At 49.5% G+C, this 19676-nt stretch overlaps 1 protein-coding gene across 7 annotated transcripts in view; it reads left to right on the top strand.

Moving 5' to 3' along the window:
• Positions 1-381: 381 nt before the first annotated feature.
• Positions 382-19676, top strand: part of PLEKHG4B (pleckstrin homology domain containing, family G (with RhoGef domain) member 4B) — a 42020-nt gene continuing 22725 nt past the window's right edge. For 6 of the 7 annotated variants that reach the window (XM_014548677.1, XM_014548690.1, XM_014548669.1 and 3 more), the window contains exons 1-9: positions 518-1492; positions 5475-5666; positions 6221-6344; positions 9173-9266; positions 13309-13395; positions 15316-15432; positions 15783-15881; positions 16492-16634; positions 17158-17296. In XM_014548677.1, coding sequence (XP_014404163.1) covers positions 592-1492; positions 5475-5666; positions 6221-6344; positions 9173-9266; positions 13309-13395; positions 15316-15432; positions 15783-15881; positions 16492-16634; positions 17158-17296 — 1896 coding nt within the window. In that variant the 5' untranslated portion in view covers positions 518-591. The other variant, XM_014548693.1, reaches the window with a different exon arrangement.

Raw genomic sequence — 19676 nt, 5'->3', positions numbered from 1 at the left:
GGGGCACCCAGAAGCCTCTGGAGTTTAGACAGAGGGTGGGGGTTGGGGAGCGAGGGTGTGGAAGTCCAAGTGGGACCACCCTAGGAGTCACTTCCTGCAGGGTCCCCTGGGCTCGGCTGCATGAGACTGTGCTTGGGTGGCTTCCTTCCTCCTGTCCTGTTGCCCACCTCCCCCAGCCTCCCAGAAGGCGCTGTAAAAGTGAGGTTTTGACTGACTTCACTGAATCGAAAAGAACCCCCCTGTTTTCAGCCCTGATGATTTATTTGGGGTTCTGGGGTACAAGGGGGGCACTGGTCACTCTCCCTGCTGCATGGACACCAGGGGTCCTGACAGGTTCCATGCCAGCCGCTAATCTCCCTCCCCTTCTTGTCCCAGGCCAGGTACACAGGCCTCATCTTCTTCCACGAAGGCTGGCCACTGTGCATCCACGGGAAGGTGGTGGTGCAGCTGGCGTCCCTGCGCGGAGTCAGGCTCAGGCCCGGGGACTTCTACCTGCAGGTCACATCGGTGGGGAAGCAGTCAGCCAGGCTGGTCTTAAAATGCCTCTCTCGGCTGGGACGAGGCTCAGAGGAAGTTGCTGTGCCTGAGGCCATGTATGGCTGTGTCTTCACAGGAGAGTTCCTGGACCGGGTGAACAGGGAACGCAACAGTGTCCTCTTGAAAAACTGCTTGCTGACCTCAGGCTCTGCTGTCTACCGCACCCCATGGAGCAACGTCACAGTCCCTGTGTTTGTACCCATCAGCGGAAGAGTCCTGCCCCACTGCCCCAGCCATCCCGGGCCTGAGCGGCCACCCAGCAGTGCCTCCGAGGCCCTGGCCCCGGCGCCAGCCATGACCAGCAACACTCCGACCCTGCCTCACTGCAGGGGGCACAAGGACAGTGACCAGCCCAGCCACCTTCCTTCCCTGAAAAGAGCTGAGTGCAAAAGCCCTGGGACCCTGCCCAGGAGCTCTGATGTCAGCCCGTGGGAGCCCCGTGCAAGCCCTGAAGGACCAGGAGGGAGACCGGACCCTGTGGATAAGAAGGATGGCCCCCAGGCTCTCACCTCCCCCAAGGACGCAGGCAGCCTGAGCTCCAGCAGGCGGCCGCCTGGGGCTCCTGCCGCTGTGGAGGCCAGACGCTGGTTCAGGAATTCCTACATGGAGGCCCTGCAGAACCCCATGCCCCTGGGCTCCAGCTCCGAGGAGTCCCTCGTGGATGATGCCTGCAGCACCCGGAGCAAGAGGGCCGCGCCAGGGTCCAGCCAGCCCCAGAAAGAAACCCCCGGCCCCCAGGGAGAACGCCAGGGGATCCGGAGACGACAGAGCTGTCCCAGGGCCGCTGGGAGGACCCTTCCCAGGAGGTCTCAGTCCTGGGACCGATCCCTCAAGAGCTTCCGAGGTGATGTCCCCCATGCGGCCAGCGCCGGACCCGGAGGTCACCTAGGAGGACAAGCTGTGGGGACCAGAGACTTGGGCTGCAGCCACCCCTCTGGCTGCACCAAGGAGGAAGGTAAACGCTCTTCTCCCCTCCCCCACTGTCCCCTTTCTCCCTCATTTCCTCCCCTCCCCTCGGCACCCTGTCTCATTTAGTTTGGTCACTTGGCTGAGTAGAAAGAAGCCTGTCTGCATATCCATATTGACTGTTGAAAATAATGCTCACAGGTGTTCCTTTCCTGTGGCTGCTACACCAAGTACCATAAATATGCTGTCTTAAGATAAAGAAATTCATCCCTTCACAGTCTGGAGGCCAGAAGTCTGGCTTCACAGAGCCACAGGCTCTAAGTGAGGGTCCTTTCTGCTTTTTCCGCTGCTGGGGGTCCAGGCATTCCTGGCTTGTGGGCGCACGCCTGGCTCTTCTCCCTGTCCGTCTGTCCATGCCTCAAACGACTCTCTCCTTTCTCTTATGAGGACACTTGTCGTTGGATTTAGGACCCACCCTAAACTTTATGGATTCACATCTGCAAAAACCCTCTTCCAAATACAGTCACATTCACAGGTTCTGGGAGTGACACATCCTTTTGTGGTCACCATACACCCCAACATTGTATTAATACTTGTTCGCGTAGGTAAATCAGGCGTAATGTTCATTTTTTAATGGCACCGGGTCGATGACTTTATGCTCCTTCATTACACTCACTTGAAGGCCCTCAGTAAGTTTCTGAGCATCCATTCCTAGAGTACTTTTCCTTAGGCTCTGGAGGGAAAATAATTATATAGAGGAGTGAGTGAGGCACATAAAGAAAGATAAGGAAAGAATGGCAACATATTTCTAAGTCAAATATTTCAGCTATTTTCTTTCTTTCTTTCTTTCTTTCGTTCTTTGTATGATGTTCTGTGAAGAACAAAAACAATGACTTTGGAAAGAAGCAAAAAATATAAACATGCCGTAGGCCTCAGCAGGTTTAGCGCTAGCGGCCCCATACAATAAATACAGTAATGGGTGTAAGGGCCCCTCGCTGGTCTCCTCACCTGGCCTCCCAGCTGGCCCAGTGTGGGGGCTCCGATCTTGTTTGCATCGAGGGCTTTTGGGGTCCTCACAGTGCTGGGTGGGACTGTCTGCCACACCCGTACAGGGCCTCTCCAGAAATTAGGCTGTGTGCTCCTGCCGGGAATTCTGACAGGATTCGGATAGCATGGCACACACACTAGCTTACTACAGAGTTTTAGAGTACAATTATTTACTTAGGGCTGACACAGAAAACACTCTATTGCCTCTCTGCAATTCGATTAAAATTAAATTAAAATGAAGCAGTAACTCCCTGACCTTTGTTTCTAGGTCCTAGCCTGTCCTTTATTGTCCATTTCCTTTCCCATTCATATTGGACAGAAAACACACACATTTCCCCACACACACTGGGTGACACTATGAAAACTCATGTCCGCAGCAGAGCCGCAATAGGAGACAGAGCGTATGTTTTCACCCCAAGTGTCCACGTAAAACGTAATCACGTAAATTTCTCCCCTCGGAGAAATGCTGGCTGTGCAGATGCTTCTGTGGACATCCGGGCACAGCGTCACTGACAGTGTTGTCGCGAGGGTCACAGACATTCGACGACAAACAGATGATATCACACAGTGACGAAGGCGGCAGGTTTAGTTTAAACAACCCAGCACTGCCGAGCAGAGATGGGGCCAGTTGGCTCCCTGGGTGTCGAGTAGCTCATCTAAGAAGATTCAAGATCTCATGATCAGAAATGTTGAATTCTCAAGTATAATCATTTCTCTCAGGCCTGTGGGTGTCGTCTACTCACTATCCAGACTCCCTGTGAGGTAACACTAGGGCTATCTGGGGGACCTGACCTCGGAGTTTACTGCCTGGAGACAGTGCCCCTTCCCTACTTACTCCACTTCCTCTCCCTCCTCACTGATGAAGCAGAACCCACCTGTGTGGTGTCCAACATCCAGGAAGGAAGGAAGACACAGAATAAGTGGAGGCTGCTTCTACCCATGAGGAGGTGGGCAGTGGTACCAAAGATCTGGTCAGAGGGCCAGGACCATTCATTACCCAACCAGTGACCAGTGGACCATTGGTACCTGCTTCCCCTTCGCACCCTGCTGTCCCTGGAGTCAAGTCTGTGGTGTGGTCCCAGACACCACGTGTTCATTAATATGGGAAAGTGCCTCAGCTGGAACCCCTTGCTGACGCCTCAGTTAAACAAGTGACGTTTAGCACATTCACTCTTCTGTAGCCACAGGCACAGCCTGCTCCTCCCCTGTTCCAGCTTGCTCCTTCTCTGCTCTGGCTTGCTCCTCCTCGTTCCAGCCTGCTTCTCCTCTGTTCCAGCCTGCCCCTCCTCTGTTCCAGCCTGCTCCTCCCCTGCTTTGGCTTGCTCCTCCTCTGCTCTGGCTTCCTCCTCTGCTGTGGCTTGCTCCTCCTCTGTTCCAGCCTGCTTCTCCCCTGCTCCAGCTTGCTCCTCCTCTGCTCTGGCTTCCTCCTCTGCTGTGGCTTGCTCCTCCTCTGTTCCAGCCTGCTTCTCCCCTGCTCCAGCTTGCTCCTCCTCTGCTCTGGCTTCCTCCTCTGCTGTGGCTTGCTCCTCCTCTGTTCCAGCCTGCTTCTCCCCTGCTCCAGCTTGCTCCTCCTCTGCTCTGACTTGTTCCTCCTCTGTTCCAGCCTGTTTCTCCCCTGTTCCAGCTTGCTTCTCCCCTCCTCTGGCTTGCTCCTCCCCTGCTCCAGCTTGCTCCTCCTCTGCTCTGGTTTGCTTCAGCTCCTGAGACTTTACTTTGTCTCCTCTTTAAACATAAAATTAATATAATTTCAAAACTATAAATGTAGCATTTCAGAATTTATTTTAAGAATATTATACTCAGATCATTCATTGTTATACAACCAGTGGTAACTGAACAACTGTTTCTCATTAGCCACATGTGGGTACTGCTTTCATTCCTGGCCATTTTAATATTATAGCCCCTACCTCAGACCTCTCCTCCCACTGTGGGGCAGGCTGAATGCAGGACAAGCTTACACAAATGACCATCTCAACTAGGATGATGTCTGATGAGAAAAGGCTCACATGAATGTGATGTCTGCTCCCCTTGTCCATCTGAGAAAGCTTGGGTTCGCTGCAGAATTGGTCTTGCCCTTGGCCAGTGATGTGTCCTAGAACATATGAGCATACATGAAAAATTCACTCTCAAGGACACTGTGCGATTGGAATCGATCAGCTAGTGGAGGGATAGACAAAACTGGTCCATCAGGCGGTGGAGTGAGACCCACACGGGAAAGAATGAGGCTCTGGCACAGGCAACACCATGGGTGAACCTCACAAACAATTCTGCTGACTGAGCAGCCAGGTAAGAGACCACATCGTGTTTGGGTCCATTGATATGAAGGGTCCAGAACAGGTAGATTTACAGACAGAAGGTAGACAGGAGGGGGCCTGGAGCTGCAGTGGGAGAGGAGGTTTATCATAAATGGGTGTTTTTCAAGGGACAAAAATGTTCTAAAACTGATTTATGGTGATGGTTGCAGACTTGGTAACGTGTCTCTGAATTGTATACACGTGAAGTGGATGGATTTTATGATATGTAAAATATATCTCAATAAAGCTTTGTTAAAACGCTGTATGTACAAAGGAATGCTGTGGACTTCTCAGGCCCAGCTCTAGTGAGAAAGCTGTGCAGTTACATGATGTTAGCACTGAAGGAAGTTATGGACGAGGCTTAGGGACAGGAAAGCAAAGCCTCTATTACAAAATAAATGAGTATGACACCATCCAGCATAAAATGTTCCTCCCTGAGGTCTTCAGGCAGTGAGCACTCCCGGTGGAACGGAAATATTTCACTGCACGTGTTTGTTTATGCCCCGCTTCTCAGGAGCACACCTGTCCCAGATGGTGTGGCACGCCTGCGGTTCCACCAGAAATGGGGAAAGTTCTCATGGAAACCCACTGTTGCCACTCACGTTTTTATCCTCACGTTTGTAGCAAGCTGAGCATCTACCTTTAAACCAGAGCAATTCTTCATCTGTGACCAGGTCTCTTTCTGTTGTCCAGCCGGTGTCCCCACAGGTGACTGCAGCTCCCGAGGACACGACCCCCGCAGGTCTCCTGACCTGCTTGCTGAGCTGCTGTGTTCCGAGGATGAGGGACAGCCCCCCAGCACAGGAGACCTGCCCAGCCAGGTACCCAGGCAGGTGCTGGAGATCAACTTGGAGCTGCTGCAGTCTGGGGCCGTCACCCTCCCAGGTGAGCACGGCTGTCTTACTCTGTTTGGGCTGCTATAACAAATGCCACAGACTGGGTAGCTTATAAAAACAGAAATTTATTTCACAAAGTCTGGAGGCTGAAAGTTAAAGATCAAGGTGCCAACATCAGGTTCTGGTGTGGGACCTCTTCCTGGTTCATGGCTGGCGCCTTTTCACTCTATCCTTACATGGTGGGAGGGGCAAGGGAGCCTTGTGGGATCTCATATAAGAGCACTAATCCCACTCACGAGGGCCCCACCCTCCTCATGGAAGCACATCCTAAAGGCCCACTTCCTAGCACCATCAAATCAGGCTTCAGCGTTAGAGCATGTGAATGTGGGGGAACACGAACACCCAGATGATAACAGTGGCCATCGCTCTCTCAGGTGCACATGGTCTTCACCTGCCCAGGTGGAGGCCAGGCTCTCCTCTCCTGGCCGATCTCACATCTAAGTCAATAACAGTTTGCAGACCCGAGCTCACGATTTTTCAATCCTGAAGCCATGTGTGCCCCACTGGGGCTGCCCCCTTTCACAATGCCCTCTATTCCTGCAGGGACCCGAGACCGTCAGGGGAGAGCAGTAGTGCAGGTCTGCACAAGAGGCCCACTCTGGTCCAGCCAACACATGTCCAGTGCCGAGCTGACCCTCCTGCTGAAGTACCTCCATGGCATCCCCAGGTGGGACTGAGCCAGGTTTCCACCTTTCAGACCCCTTTGGGGATAAACCCAGGTTTCCACCTTTCAGACCCCATTGGGGATAAACCCGTGCAAGTGTGCGTCCTCATGCAAGGGTTTTGGTCTGTCGCCTCCGGGACCCTGTGACCTGGATAGCACACTCCCACCTGCCCCTCAGTCTCCTGCTGTCTAGCTGCTCTCTGCCCCACCCCATCTTCCATTTTCCCCTTTCCTCCCCCACACATAGTCCCTTCTGCACACCCTGACCTCTGCCCTCTGAACTGAGGCTCTGCCACACACTCAAGCCCTGAATTCTCTGTCGCTCTGCATTGTTCAGCATTCCTTATTTACATGTTTTATACTCCACCTCTTTCTAAAACATCTTGAAGTGGCCTTGGATAAAGATATCAACTGATATGAAGATGATATTTAGAATAAACGGGTGAAGAAATCATTCAAATGAGTAGATCCTGGTACTAGGAAGGAGGAAAGACTGACTTGTGCTAATGGAGCATTATGTTCAGTGGGCAATGGCAAAGGCCAGAAAGAAGTGTGCCAGCTCCTCAAGAGAGACGCGCCCTCCTGACAGAACTCGCAGAGGACCAGGCCTCCTGGGTCCTTGGGAAGGTCACGGTGTGGAGCAGGTCTGCCTGGAAAGCAGCATGTTTGAGGCCTTCTCCGGGGCGATGATTTCGGGTCTGTCCGTGGACCAAGGACAGAGACAGGGGAGCTGGAGTCCAGGATGGTTCAAGTGCGTTATTTAGCCCCCCCCCCCCACCTCCCGATTTCATCAGATGCCGACACACTTTGGATAGTCCTCACAGCTGCCAGACCAAGAGTCCCCCGGGATGCTGGGTGGAAGCACCCCCCAGAGGAGGATGGGCTCAGTCATAAGGGCACCGGCCCGTCTCCAAATCCTGGCTGAGCATAAAACAGGATGGTGACAGCTGCCTCAGAGGCCCGTTCGAGGCTTAGAAATAATCTCCCTGAAGTACCTGGACTGAATCCAGAGTATCGTCTTCCACCACATCACATCACGGCAGTCACATAGCATACATCATGCGATGTGATCACATATGAGAACATGTCATGTGATACACATGTGAGCTTGTGGGGCACATGTTATGTGGCACACGGCCATGTGATATGAGAACCTGTTCCATGGCACGCTATCCCATCACATGATGTGAGCTCATGTGGGCACATCCCAGGGTGCATCACCACCTGTGATCTCATGTTCTTTGCGGTGTGTCGCTTTCTATTTTAATTGCTTCTGAAACAGCATAGGTAGGATCAGTGCGGGAACATTAAGGTAGAAAAAAGAATTAAAATATTCTCCCTGACCCTCCCTGCACAGAGCAGGTTCCCCGTTATCTGCAGGGCACTAGTTTCGCTGCCTTTGGGGGAGACTGGGATTTCAAATTTGTCCTTCAGCACAGATTTCAATATATATTGAAACTACACTGAAAAAGAGAATAGTTTCCCTCTCACCTTAGTTTATTCCTTGTAAGCTTCAGGTAAACACCGCCAAAGCCTTCAGATAACAATGCTTTCTGTTAACAGAAGCTTCTTTAGTGGGAGCCGCAGTGGAGAGCTGTGCGCTTTGCAAAGCTGGCTAGCGGTGCTGGGTTCTCCATTTGTAAGGAAGCATCTGTGAGTTGAGGCTGAGAGTGCGTATGGGGTCAGCAGGGCCAGGACTTGAACCAGGAATTGAGCCCTCTGCTTTTTCTGCCTTGCCACTGCAAATTCAGGCAGCCCGCGTCTCCTCATCAGAGAAGGCGTCCTCACCAGCCCACGATGCTCTGGGAGAAAGCCTCTGTTAAGGATCATTCCTAAAGCACCAGGACAAACTCGTTCTGGGGCCCCTGGTTTGGCTGGTTCTTTCCCTACAAGCGTTGTAATTTTGTTAGCATCTCGGTAGAATACTACACCTTGAGAAGCTGAAATCCACTCACTCACCATCGTGGGACGTGACACCCGCCTTCAGCTCTCTGAATGAGGTACCTGAGATGTCAACATTATTAGGAAAAGCGCCCAGCAGTATCTTGTTACTGCAGGTGTGTGACAAGGAGCATTTGTGCAGTGGGTGTGCCTTATAAATGCACCACCATCAGACTCTTAGATACACAAAAATCTTAAAATTAGGAAGAATGTTGGTTGTCATTCATCCGACCTATGCAGTGAAGGAATCCATCCATCCATCCATCCACACTTACCTGGAAATACAAAAGAGAATAGAATATGGCTCCTGCCTTCAAGGAAACACACACGGGAACCCAGTTTACCGCAGCTCCCGGCATAAGACAAGTCCACGGTACTGGGAAGGAGCTGCATCCCCAGCAAGGGAGGAGGCTGCCCCACGTGCTGTGTCCTGGAGGAGGGTGAGTGCAGACAAGAAGAGGACGGCTTTCCAGATAGAAGGAAGAGCACACACAGCCCCAGGGCAGATGGCCACTTTCTGGTGGCACCGAGCGAGGCAGGAGCGTGAGGACCAGAGACAGTGCAAAGGGAGCAGGTCCCCTGGGCCAGAAGAGCATGCTGACCTCAACGTGCAGTGGGAGGAGAAGCGGAGCAGTGGTGGGAAGACAGTTCTGAGACTTCAGCAGCTCCCCTGGCCTGGAGATGCTGATGGACATGAGGCCTGTTGCCTGCTTCCAACCGATGAGCAGCTTGATTCCTCAGGAGGCAGAGGGTGATGTGTGTAAAGTCAAGACTTCTGAGTTCTAAAGACGGGAGGATCTGGGTGAGGACATCTCATTGAGAGATGGAGAAACACTTCTGGGAAGAGATTTAACCTGCATGGTTAACACCATCTGTCTTCCTCTCTCCAGGAAGGAGGTGCGGGACCTGGGGCTGGTCATCCTGGTGGACACACGCAAGAGTCCGGCCGTCCCTGCCCTCTCCCAGGCCCTGGCAGCTCTGCAGGTGAGTTGGGGTCACTCCCATCCTCAGTGCCCGAGTGTCTCAGGGCTAGGTGGGCCGTGGGCACAGAGCCCTCTTGGAAGGAGTGTCCTGCCCGCCCCCTGGTCCTCGCTGCAGACCTTAACAGCAGAACCAGCAGGCTCAGCCTGTGCAGGCCTCGTGGTGTCATGATCTGTCTCAGCTGGAATGGTAACGACCCCTTCCTTTCTTAGCATGTCTGTATCCAACATCTGCTACCTCAGAGTACAGACCAGACAGGATGGAGGCCTGGAGGGGTGGCTGCCACTTGCTGTGAGGATGAGGGCCCTGGACCTTGGGTGCCTCTGGGACTGGTTCAAGGAGGTTGTCCAGCAGGTTCACGGTCCCCCCCACAAAGACCTCACCCTGGATTCTGGTTTATGAATAAAATCCAAAGAGGATTGGGGAGTCCCTGAAATGGGGATAAAGGCACCGCTGGCTTATTCCAGGTACCCAGGGCTAGACAGGAACCAAAGAACATCAGCTTCCCTCAGACGTATGTACTAGTACACAGGGCCCCTTGTGTGTCAAGCACTGTGCTGGGGACTGGGGTGTCAGAGGCTCCTGGAATCTTCTCCAGCTGCCCTAGCTACTCCCTGAGCCAAAACCAGTGTCCTGTGTTCTGTCTCTGCTAAAGGTGCAGAGACAGAACCGGCCGCTGTTCTCACCCAGTTTCTTAAGTTTAGTGATGCCACGTGCAAGTTCTTCTCAGGAAGGACTCGGGGACAGAGGTTGGGAGATGTCTGAGTGTAAGTGTTGGGGCCAGTGAGGCAGGCCGGAGAGACCTGGGGAGATGATGGAAACCTCCAGGCTGGAGACACGAGACCCGGAGCTGAGGCCAGGCAGCGGGATGGACAGGTTAGCAGGAGCAGGGACATCCCTGGTCCAGGCATCTAGGCGGTGGTGCTGCTCCTGGCCTGACCCAGGAAGAAAAGCCAGTGAACAGATTCTGGGAGGGGAAACAAGCACTTGTGAAAGGGTCTCAGAGCAAACCTGATGGGTGACGTCTGCATTTCAGAGCAATGTACGTGCTCAGTCTTAGCTTTCTGCAAAAAAGGTTCACATTGCATTCCTGTAAAGCCTGAGTTACCTCCTCTGACACAGCCACAGGTTTGACGTGCCAAAATTCAGTTTCCATGAGACATTTCAGAAGCACACAATCTGTTTGCTCATATCCCCTGCTGTCAACCAGCTGTTGGGCTCAAAAGTGAGAAACCAGGATGTCATCCAGTTTTGTGTTCATATTCTGCTCAAGACTGGGAAAATTCCTTAGAGATTCTGGCCTTGCGTAATTACACGCAATTTTATATAACAGTAACGACTGAGAAATTGCCAAGTAAAGTTTTTTAAGAAAATAGATAGATGATTGCTTTCCAGAAAGATTTTGAAGGAAGTTCTGTTTGAAGATGTCATGGAAATGTTGATGACCCTAAGATGTCCTCTGAGTCCTTCGATTTTGCTAAAAGATTGTTAATATGAACTTCCTGGTTGGTTGTGATTCAACTGGACAATAAGACAACATGTGTTAATAACTCAGAAATGCATTTCCCTAAAGTTAGTGGTTGAATGCCTCAGGTAGTAACATCAGGTCACCATCCATATAAATAGCAACTTAGGAGTAAAGCAATTTTGTTTTGCCTCCAAAACCAAACTAAAATGTCACCATTGATCAAATATTTTGAAAAATGTAACCAGAAGTTTTGAGCAAATTCCTAGAAATCCTTTTATTTGCTTCATGTAGCTTGTTGGGAAAAGCTTTATAATCATGAAAGAGCTGTGAGAGCTACCAGACCCATGTGCCACACAGGAAGTCCTGGCTGGGTATACCCGTGACCCACCTGGGTTTCAGACACTCCAATGCTAGTGCCCCAGTGGAAGCCTTGATGAACCCCCAAGGCCAAAGCAGACAGCTGCTCACAGCCCCACCCACAGAAGCCCCTCTGGAGGGTCCTGGCCTGTCTCCTCCTCATGGGGACCAGCCCCCCACACTCACCCTTGTCTACAGGTAGCCCCTCAAGTAACTATACTTCAAATTATTAAATTATTAAAGTTCAAATACCATAAAAAATATCCCATTTTAAAAGGAAGTAATGATTTTTTTTCCCTTGGTGGAAGAAAATCCTAAGAATTTGCTATCCCTCACACACACAACACATAACTACTAAACACTAATTGGGGTAATTGTTATCAAGCATTGATTCTGTTCTCATTTGTTTGAGAATTAATATTAATTTGTTTGCAATAGAACAAATAGGAGTATATGAGAAATATAAAACACTCTGCAAAACTGTTTTGGATGCATGATAAATCAAAAAGTTTAACTAAATTAAGTGAGAGAAATAGAATATGGCTCTATAATGAGAAAGCAAGAATGATTTTTTTCTTTGGGCTTTCTATGGTTTATTTATTCAATAAATATTTATAAAATATCCTCCATAAGAAGCCACTTAACAAAAGTAGAAGTATATCAGATGAAATTAATACAAATATCAGTTAGTTCTGAGGCCCATCCAGTAAGTTCATTTCAACATAAGAAATTACCTAAAACCTGTTTATCACACTACAAGAAACTTTGAAAAAGTAAAGCTTCAGAGAATATGAATGAAGAAGCACTAATAAAAAGTGCTTTATTGCTAAATAATCTGGCCTCAATATAATAGCAAACAGAAACCAAGGAGGTTTGATTAAAGTCATAAACACATCAAAAAATAAGATAGGATTAGTACAATTGGACATCTGTATGCAAAAGAAAAGGGAAAAAAATCCTCAACATATACCTCATATAAAAATTAACGACAAATGGGTCATAGACCTACATATAAAATCTAAAACTACAAAACCACCAGAAGGTCACACAAGGTCATGATCATTTTCATGACCTTGGTTTACGCAAAAATTTCTTACCTCTGACCCCAATAACATAATCCATAAAAGGAAAAAAGGATACATTGGACTTCATCAAAAGTTAAAAATTTCTCAAAAGACACTGTTACTAAAATGAAAATACAAACTATGGACTGTGAAAAAGCGTTTGCAAACACATATCTGATATTCGTGTACCCAGGATATATAAAGCCTCAAAACTCAAAAAAAACAAACAACCCAATAAAATATGGGCAAAAGATTTGAACACACTTCACCAAAGAGTATGTACGAATAGCAAATAAGCATATGAAAATATATTCAACATCACTAGTCATTGGAGAACCACAACTTAAAACCAAAATGAGTAATACACATACCACAACAGCAAAACTTGACAAGAACAAAGGCTTGGTATTGCTGGTGGGAATGCAGAATGGTCCAGCCCCTCTGGAAAACAATGGGCCGTTTCTTCAGAAGTCCAACACAACTTGTCATAGGACTTAGCAATCTGCTACCTACTTCCCCAAGAGAAATAAAAACTTACGTTCACACAGTGTGTATTGTGCCTTTACTTATGATTGCCAAAAGCTAGAAACAACCCAATGTCCTGCAACTGGTAAATGGAACAACAAACGGTTGTACCTTCGTGCAGTGGAATACTACTCAACAATGAAAAGGGATGAACTGCTGATGTTCACGACATGGATGAATTTCAAGTGCACTATGCTAAGGGAAAGAAACCAATACTTGTGTGATCCCAGTTATCTGACAACTTGGAAAGGTAGATTTATTGAGACAGAAAACAGAGCAGTGGTATCCAGGGGCCAAGGAGCTTGACTGCAAAGGAGTGTGAAGAAATTTGGGGGATGCTAACCTGTGCCTTATCTTCATAGTGGTGGTGGTTACATGACTGTAAGTTATGTCAAAACTCAGAGAACTGTACACTAAAAAGGGTGAACTTTATTATATGTAAATTACAACCAATAAACCTGAATACATTAAATAATTCATAAGGGCAACTAATTTACACTTAGAGCAAAGGCATTCTAGATATTTTGGCAAAATATCAAAGTGGAAGTAGCACAATCAAAATTGGACAATTCTATCAACTCAATGAAGTTAAAAATTAGAAAGCTAATTAATATTTTTTTACTTATTTCAGAACATATCTCCACCCATAATTCATAGTATTTTGCTGTTGGTGGATAAAGATTCAGCATTCAGGCCTGACAAGGATGCAGCAATTCAGGTAATGGTTTTAGACCCTCAGCATTAGATCTGACTTTGAGTGATGCATAAGATTAAATAGTAAGGCACCCAGATGAGATAAAACATTTGAAAGAATTTATGTAAGTTCTGGTCTCAGCCACAAAGGAGCCTGGAGACCTGTCTCTGGCCCTTCAGTTCTTGCTGGAGCCGAGCAGAGCATAAACATCAGAACTTTTGAAAATCGGATCTGCTTCTCCACCTCAGTTGTTTTCTTTCCTTTTCTTTCTTGCTTCTTTCTCTTTTATTTAAAAACTTCTCTGCTTTCTTTCTTGAAGGGTATTTTCACTAGATATGGACTTTTGGCTGCACAGTAGTTTTTCTGTTTGTTTGTTTGTTTGTTTGTTTATCTAGCACTTTAAAGATGTTATTCTGTTTTTTTTCTGGCCTTCCTATTTGCTGATGAAAAGTTCGTGGTAATTCAGGTAACTGTTCATCTATTAGAAATGTCATTTTCCTCTGGCTACTTTCAAGATTTTCTCTCTTTTTTTCTTCAGCAAATTGACTATAATGTGACTGGGTATGGTTTTCATCATATTCATCCTGTTAGGTATGACTGAAATTTTATGTCTATCACCAAATTTAGAAAGTTTTCAGTCATTATTTCTTGAAATGTTTTTTTTCTGCTTATTTGGGGCAATCCTCTCTTTCTAGGATTTCAGTTACACACACTGATGCCATCTCATAGGTCTCTGAGAATGTCTTTTTTTAAATGTTTTTTCTCTCTCTTCTTCAGATCAGATTGTTCCCACTGATCTATCTTAAAGGTCACTGACTCCATATTCTCATCTCCAGTCAGCTATTAATCCCATCTAGTGAATTTTTAAATTCAAATATTGTGTTTTTCAGCTATGAAATTTCCAGTGGGTTTTTAAATATAATCTCTGCTGAGATTTCCTATCCTCTCATTAATTGCAAGTGTTTTTCCTTTACATCTTTGAGCATAGCTATAATAGTTGCTTTAAAGTGCTTGTCTAGTAATTTCAACATCTGGGTCTTCTCAGTGTTGGCCTTTGTTGATTATCTTTTCCTTTGAGAATGAGTCACATTTTCCTGATTCTTCGTGTGTCAAGTAATTTTGGATGGTATTCTAGACATTGTGAACATTCTTTTATAGAGACTCTAGATGCTGTTATAAACCTCCACACAGTGCTATTGTAGCGTGAATTTGACTTGGTTAGACTCAAACTGAAAACCATCCCTTGCATAGGTTCAGTTCAGATTTTGCCTTCAGTTGCTCAAAGTCCTCCCCGTGTACACATGGTTCAGGGTCAGTTTACAGACTTCCGGAGCTCCCTTCCCCCACTTTCTCCCTTGTGAGAATTGCTTTTCACGTTCCACCCCATCTATCCTCTGGTTCTTTGGGCCAGAAAGATGCCAATTTTCTATCAGAGCTTTAGCCACTCCAGTCTCACCGTTAGCAGCCTGCTTTCCCGCCAAAGCCGTAAAAACGGGATGCTCCCTCCGTGCTGGTTCCTTCATCCACTTTCCGTTGCTCACAATAAGCCCGGCTTTGTTCCCCCTTCAGAGCTTTCAAACGGTTGCCATTGCACTTTGTCCAGCGTGTGTGGTTTTGTCTGTGAAGGGTCAACTCTGTCTGCCAGAAACAGCACATCCTCACTTTCTTCCTCACGTTTCCTTTCCTTTTCCTGCCTTTTCCCTTCCCCCCTTATCATCTTGCCCTTGCTTCCTTCCCAGTCCCCCGCCTTTTTTTGTCTTTTCTTAAAGGGGACTTCTCCTTCATTTCTCTTTGCTACCCTCTCCTTTCACTTCTTCTTCCCTTCATTCCTGTATCCAACCACACACAGTCCATTAACGCCACCAGCCAGGCAGCATAGCGGAACCCATCAACAGCAGTTCTCCCAGGAAGGAGCCATCCAGCGGTGTTTCCCTCTCCTGGCAGTGTGAGGTGGTGGGCTCCCTGAAGGCCCTGCACAAGTTTGTCGACAGCTCCCAGCTGACCGCAGACCTCGAGGGCTCCTTTCCCTACAGCCACAGTGACTGGATCTGCTTCCGCCAGGTAAGGAGCAGCTCACAGCAGCTGCGTGCGCCACAGTCACCAGGGAACTTCACCTAATGGATGTTTTTACTCAAATCTGAAAAGGCATCGACACCCCTGGCCTCGCACCTTTCACAGGTGCCATTTGTAGTCTGTTTCTAACGACCATGCTGCACGGGCTTAAGAATGCCGCGAAAATCCAGCCCTGGACGGGGAGGGTGCTGCTCCCAGCTTCTGAGACAGCCAGAGGTCTCTGGGTGACACCAGGACAGGCTTACTACCTGAGGTCAGTTTAAATGTAGGAAGTCACAGTTGCTTGCTTCAGTGTCTGACAGACTGTGCTTTTGTCTCTTCCTCTCAAACCACAATAGAAACTGGAGACCTTTGTCACAAACTGCCAGGACGCCATTGCTTTCTTACAAAATTTAGTCAGCTCCCTGAGCACCCACAGGACCCTCAGCACGGCTCAGGTAGGTCCTTGGTATTTTATTTTATTTGACGGGTAGAAACAGAAGTTTAGTCAAAACTTGAAAGTTAATATTTGGTTTCACCACCATCCATAGCAGAGATTCTCAAACCCTTTGGCTTTGTAGATCCCTTTTGGTTAGCAAACAACATCCAAAGGACCACTTCCTCCCCGCTTATGACCAAAAACCCCACCCTGCCAAAAAGAGAAACAGCACCGCCACGTTTGATGCTGTGCCAGCAAGGCATGAGTGAGTGCTGCTGGGAGCAAGCAATTCAAACACAATATAGAGAAGGGCTGGCCAGAGGGACCACAACAACCAGGAGACACCTCATGGGTGCCCAGGGTGTGCGCACCTCCAGACACCAGGTTCTCCTATGCTGAGTTTCAGTTTCCCTCTGGCCCTGCCCATGAGTCTCAGTCTCAGACTTCCCTCCCCTGGGTGAGGATTCTGGAATCTGCTATCCACCCTCCTGCTAGGACTGAGTGGTGGGTGTGACCACCCTGCTGTGCTCTCAGCTTGATTGGTCACATCTAATTCCTACCCAACATTAGACCTGGGAGGACTGCCTGGAGGAGGGGGTTTTTATGCACATTTCTTCCCACCCCCGCAGGAGGTCACAGAGTTAATCAGTGAGCACAAGGCCATAATGAAACGAGTCCTGGAAGATGCACTGCTGGTCACCCTCCGCCTGGAAGGTGGTACTGTGCTGGCACGGCTAAGGAGGAAAGAGCAAGGGGCCAGTGAAGACAGCCAGTGAGTGTCAACGCTGGGGCACGTTGGGGTGAAGCACAGCATTCTGCCCCACAGGGGAAGCCCTCTCTGTGATAGGCAGCGTCCAAGGGGCCCAGACCTCCATTCCTCTGACAGACAGGCTTAACTGGACCAGAGCGTGTCTCATTCAAGGACTCCAAGGAAAACTAGCTGAGTCCTTGGAATGCTCGAGTAGAAGACAAAACTCATTACAGTGGGATTCAGAGTCCTGACCAAGTGCTTCCTCCATCCTGGGGTGCTGTGTCCACCCACCCACATTTCATCCCACCTTGGAGGTGCCTGCATGGATGTGGCCAGCAGGTGTCACCACTTATAGGTACATTTAAGTTCCTGCTCAGGCCTGGGCCCCATATCTGGGCCTTCCATTTGTCAGACGGGAAGGACATAAGAAGAGTGCAGTTGTGTGTTTTAAGTAGGTTATCACCAACAGCGTGTTCCTAAGGGGACGGCCTGTGAACAAACCAGTGATCAGGACGCGACCCCAGACAGCTGCCTTCTCTTCCAGAGACAGCATTGAAGCTGCCTCCCGACTGTACAACCAAGTGGACGAAGAGGTGCACAGGCTGGTCCTCACCTCCAACAGGTGTCTCCAGGAGCTGGAGAGTCTGCGGGAACTGAGGGCACTCCAAGAGGAACGTGAGCAGGTCAGCCAGCATTGGGGAAGGAAGGGACCAGGCCAGCCAGCATCTGGGAGGGAGGGGACCAGGTCAGCCAACATCTGGGAGGGAGGGGACCAGGTCAGCCAGCATCTGGGAGGGAGGGGACCAGGCTAGCCAGCATCTGGGAGGGAGGGGACCAGGTCAGTGCTCCAGAAGGGGGGGACCAGGTCAGCCAGCATCTGGGAGGGAGGGGACCAGGCTAGCCAGCATCTGGGAGGGAGGGGACCAGGTCAGTGCTCCAGAAGGGGGGGACCAGGTCAGCCAGCATCTGGGAGGGAGGTGACCAAATCAGTGCTCCAGAAGGGAGGGGACCAGGTCAGTGCTCTAGAAGGTAGGTCACCAGGTCAGTGCTCCAGAAGGTAGGTGACCAGGTCAGTGCTCCAGGAGGAACGTGACCAGGCCAGCCAGCATCTGGGAGGGAGGTACCAGGTCAGGCAGCATCTGGGAGGGAGGGGACCAGGTCAGTGCTCCAGAAGGGGGGGACCAGGTCAGCCAGCATCAGCACACACACATAAGCCTTGTGCTACAAGTTACCATGGCTATGACATCACTGGGCGAGAGGAGATTTTCAGCTCCATTGTATCTTAGGGGACCACCATCAAATATGTGGTCTGTTGGTGACTGAAAGTCATTATGCTGCACATGACTACCTACTTTTAAGTAAAATCCTTATTATTTTATCAACCACTATTTCCATGCAAATACTGTGAAGATGGGAGCCTGTACAGCCAGGTGTATAGGGCAAGGTGAAGATGACTGGAAAATGTCCCTGGATCCTCAAGTTTTCAGATCACCTCAGGGCGGTCAGGGGGGAGGATTGCCACTGCCAGGGGGCCCCAGGGTGGTCAGCAGGCATGATGGGGTATGGCTACTATTTCCCCTCCTCGGTCTCCCCACAACCAACCCCAGCTCCAGTCATGGGCCAGCAGGGGCAGGGGGCAGGGACAGGAGACCATCAGCACAGCCAGGACAAGGCAGGTACAGACAGGAGTGAGCCAGCTCGCTGAGAACCTGTGTGGTGGCAGCCCAGAGGATGGCTGACTTGGGACACCCCAAGCTGAAGGGGCTGCCCTGCCTGGGGTCCTCTGACCTGTGGATCGCCCTGTGGAGTCACTGCTTCCTTCTCCTCCATCCTGCGGAGTCCCCTCTCTGTCCTGTGGGGACTGCTATTTCCCATACGCCAGATTTTCCTCTTCTTTCTTTTTCCTGTTGTTTTGAACAAAATACCCACCAGGACTTTCCAGAGAAAGGGACGGTGGGATGAAAATTTCTGAGACCTTGGATATCTGACTGTCTTTTTCCACCTTCACATTTCACGGTAGCTTTAAAATTTCCCTCCCGAATTTTGGAGGCACCGTTTCATGTCTTTCCCTTCATGCATTGCAGTAGAGCAGTGGTTCTCAACCTTCCTCATGCCGCCACCCTTTAATACAGTGCCTCATGTTGCGGTGACCCCCAATTTCATTGTTACAAATTGAACATAATTAAAGCATAGTGATTAATCACAAAAACAATATGTAATTATATATGTGTTTTCCGATGGTCTTAGGCAACCCCTGTGAAAGGGTCGTTCGACCCCCAAAGGGGTCGCGACCCACAGGTTGAGAACCGCTGCAGTAGAGGATCCTTCTCTGTTCTGCTCATGACCTTGGTCTGGGCCCTGTTTTATCTCACTGGATGCCTGTTCACCTCTGGTCTCCTCGGGGCACTTTGGCCCCAGTGACCACAGGGTTGGGGGTCCCTCCTTTGCCAGTGGTCGTCCTGAGCACCTAAAGGTTTCAAGGGTTCTGTTCTCAGTCAGGTCAGGTGTGTACAGGGGATGGTATTGGGGGGGGGGGGGCAATGGGCAATCGATCGATGTTTCTCTCTTCCCCTCTCTCCAAAAAGCAATCATATATCTAATCTAATAAAAGAGAAACATGCAAACTGACTGCACCTCTGCTATGCCCCAAGTCACGCCCACCAGCCAATCAGAGCAACTATATGCAAATTAACCCAACCAAGATGGCGGCCAGCAGCCACGGAGCTGGAGCAAGCAGGAGACTTGGTTTCCCCGGTGATGGAGGAAGCCAAGCTTCCTGCCTGCCCTGGCCGGCTGTGGCCTCCACTCAAGGCAACAAAGTTTCAAGAAGATAAATAAATCCCAGATACCTGCTTCCAGCCAGCCTCCACTGGGAGCTTGGGTGGCTGGGGGCCATAGCCAGCATGCAAACAGCCATCAGCCCCTCACCCAGGATGGCCACACCCTCATAGGGTGAGGGTCCCCGCTGGGGGGCTTGGCCAGCCTGCAAACAGCCATCAGCCCCTCACCCAGCCTGGCCACATCCTCATAGGGTGAGGGTCCCCGCTGGGGGGCTTGGCCAGC

Source organism: Myotis brandtii, unplaced genomic scaffold (assembly GCF_000412655.1).
Source record: "Myotis brandtii unplaced genomic scaffold, ASM41265v1 scaffold115, whole genome shotgun sequence".
Lineage (NCBI taxonomy): Eukaryota > Metazoa > Chordata > Mammalia > Chiroptera > Vespertilionidae > Myotis > Myotis brandtii.
The sequence above is the reverse complement of the archived record's forward strand: the minus strand, read 5'-3'. Positions and strand labels throughout refer to the sequence as shown.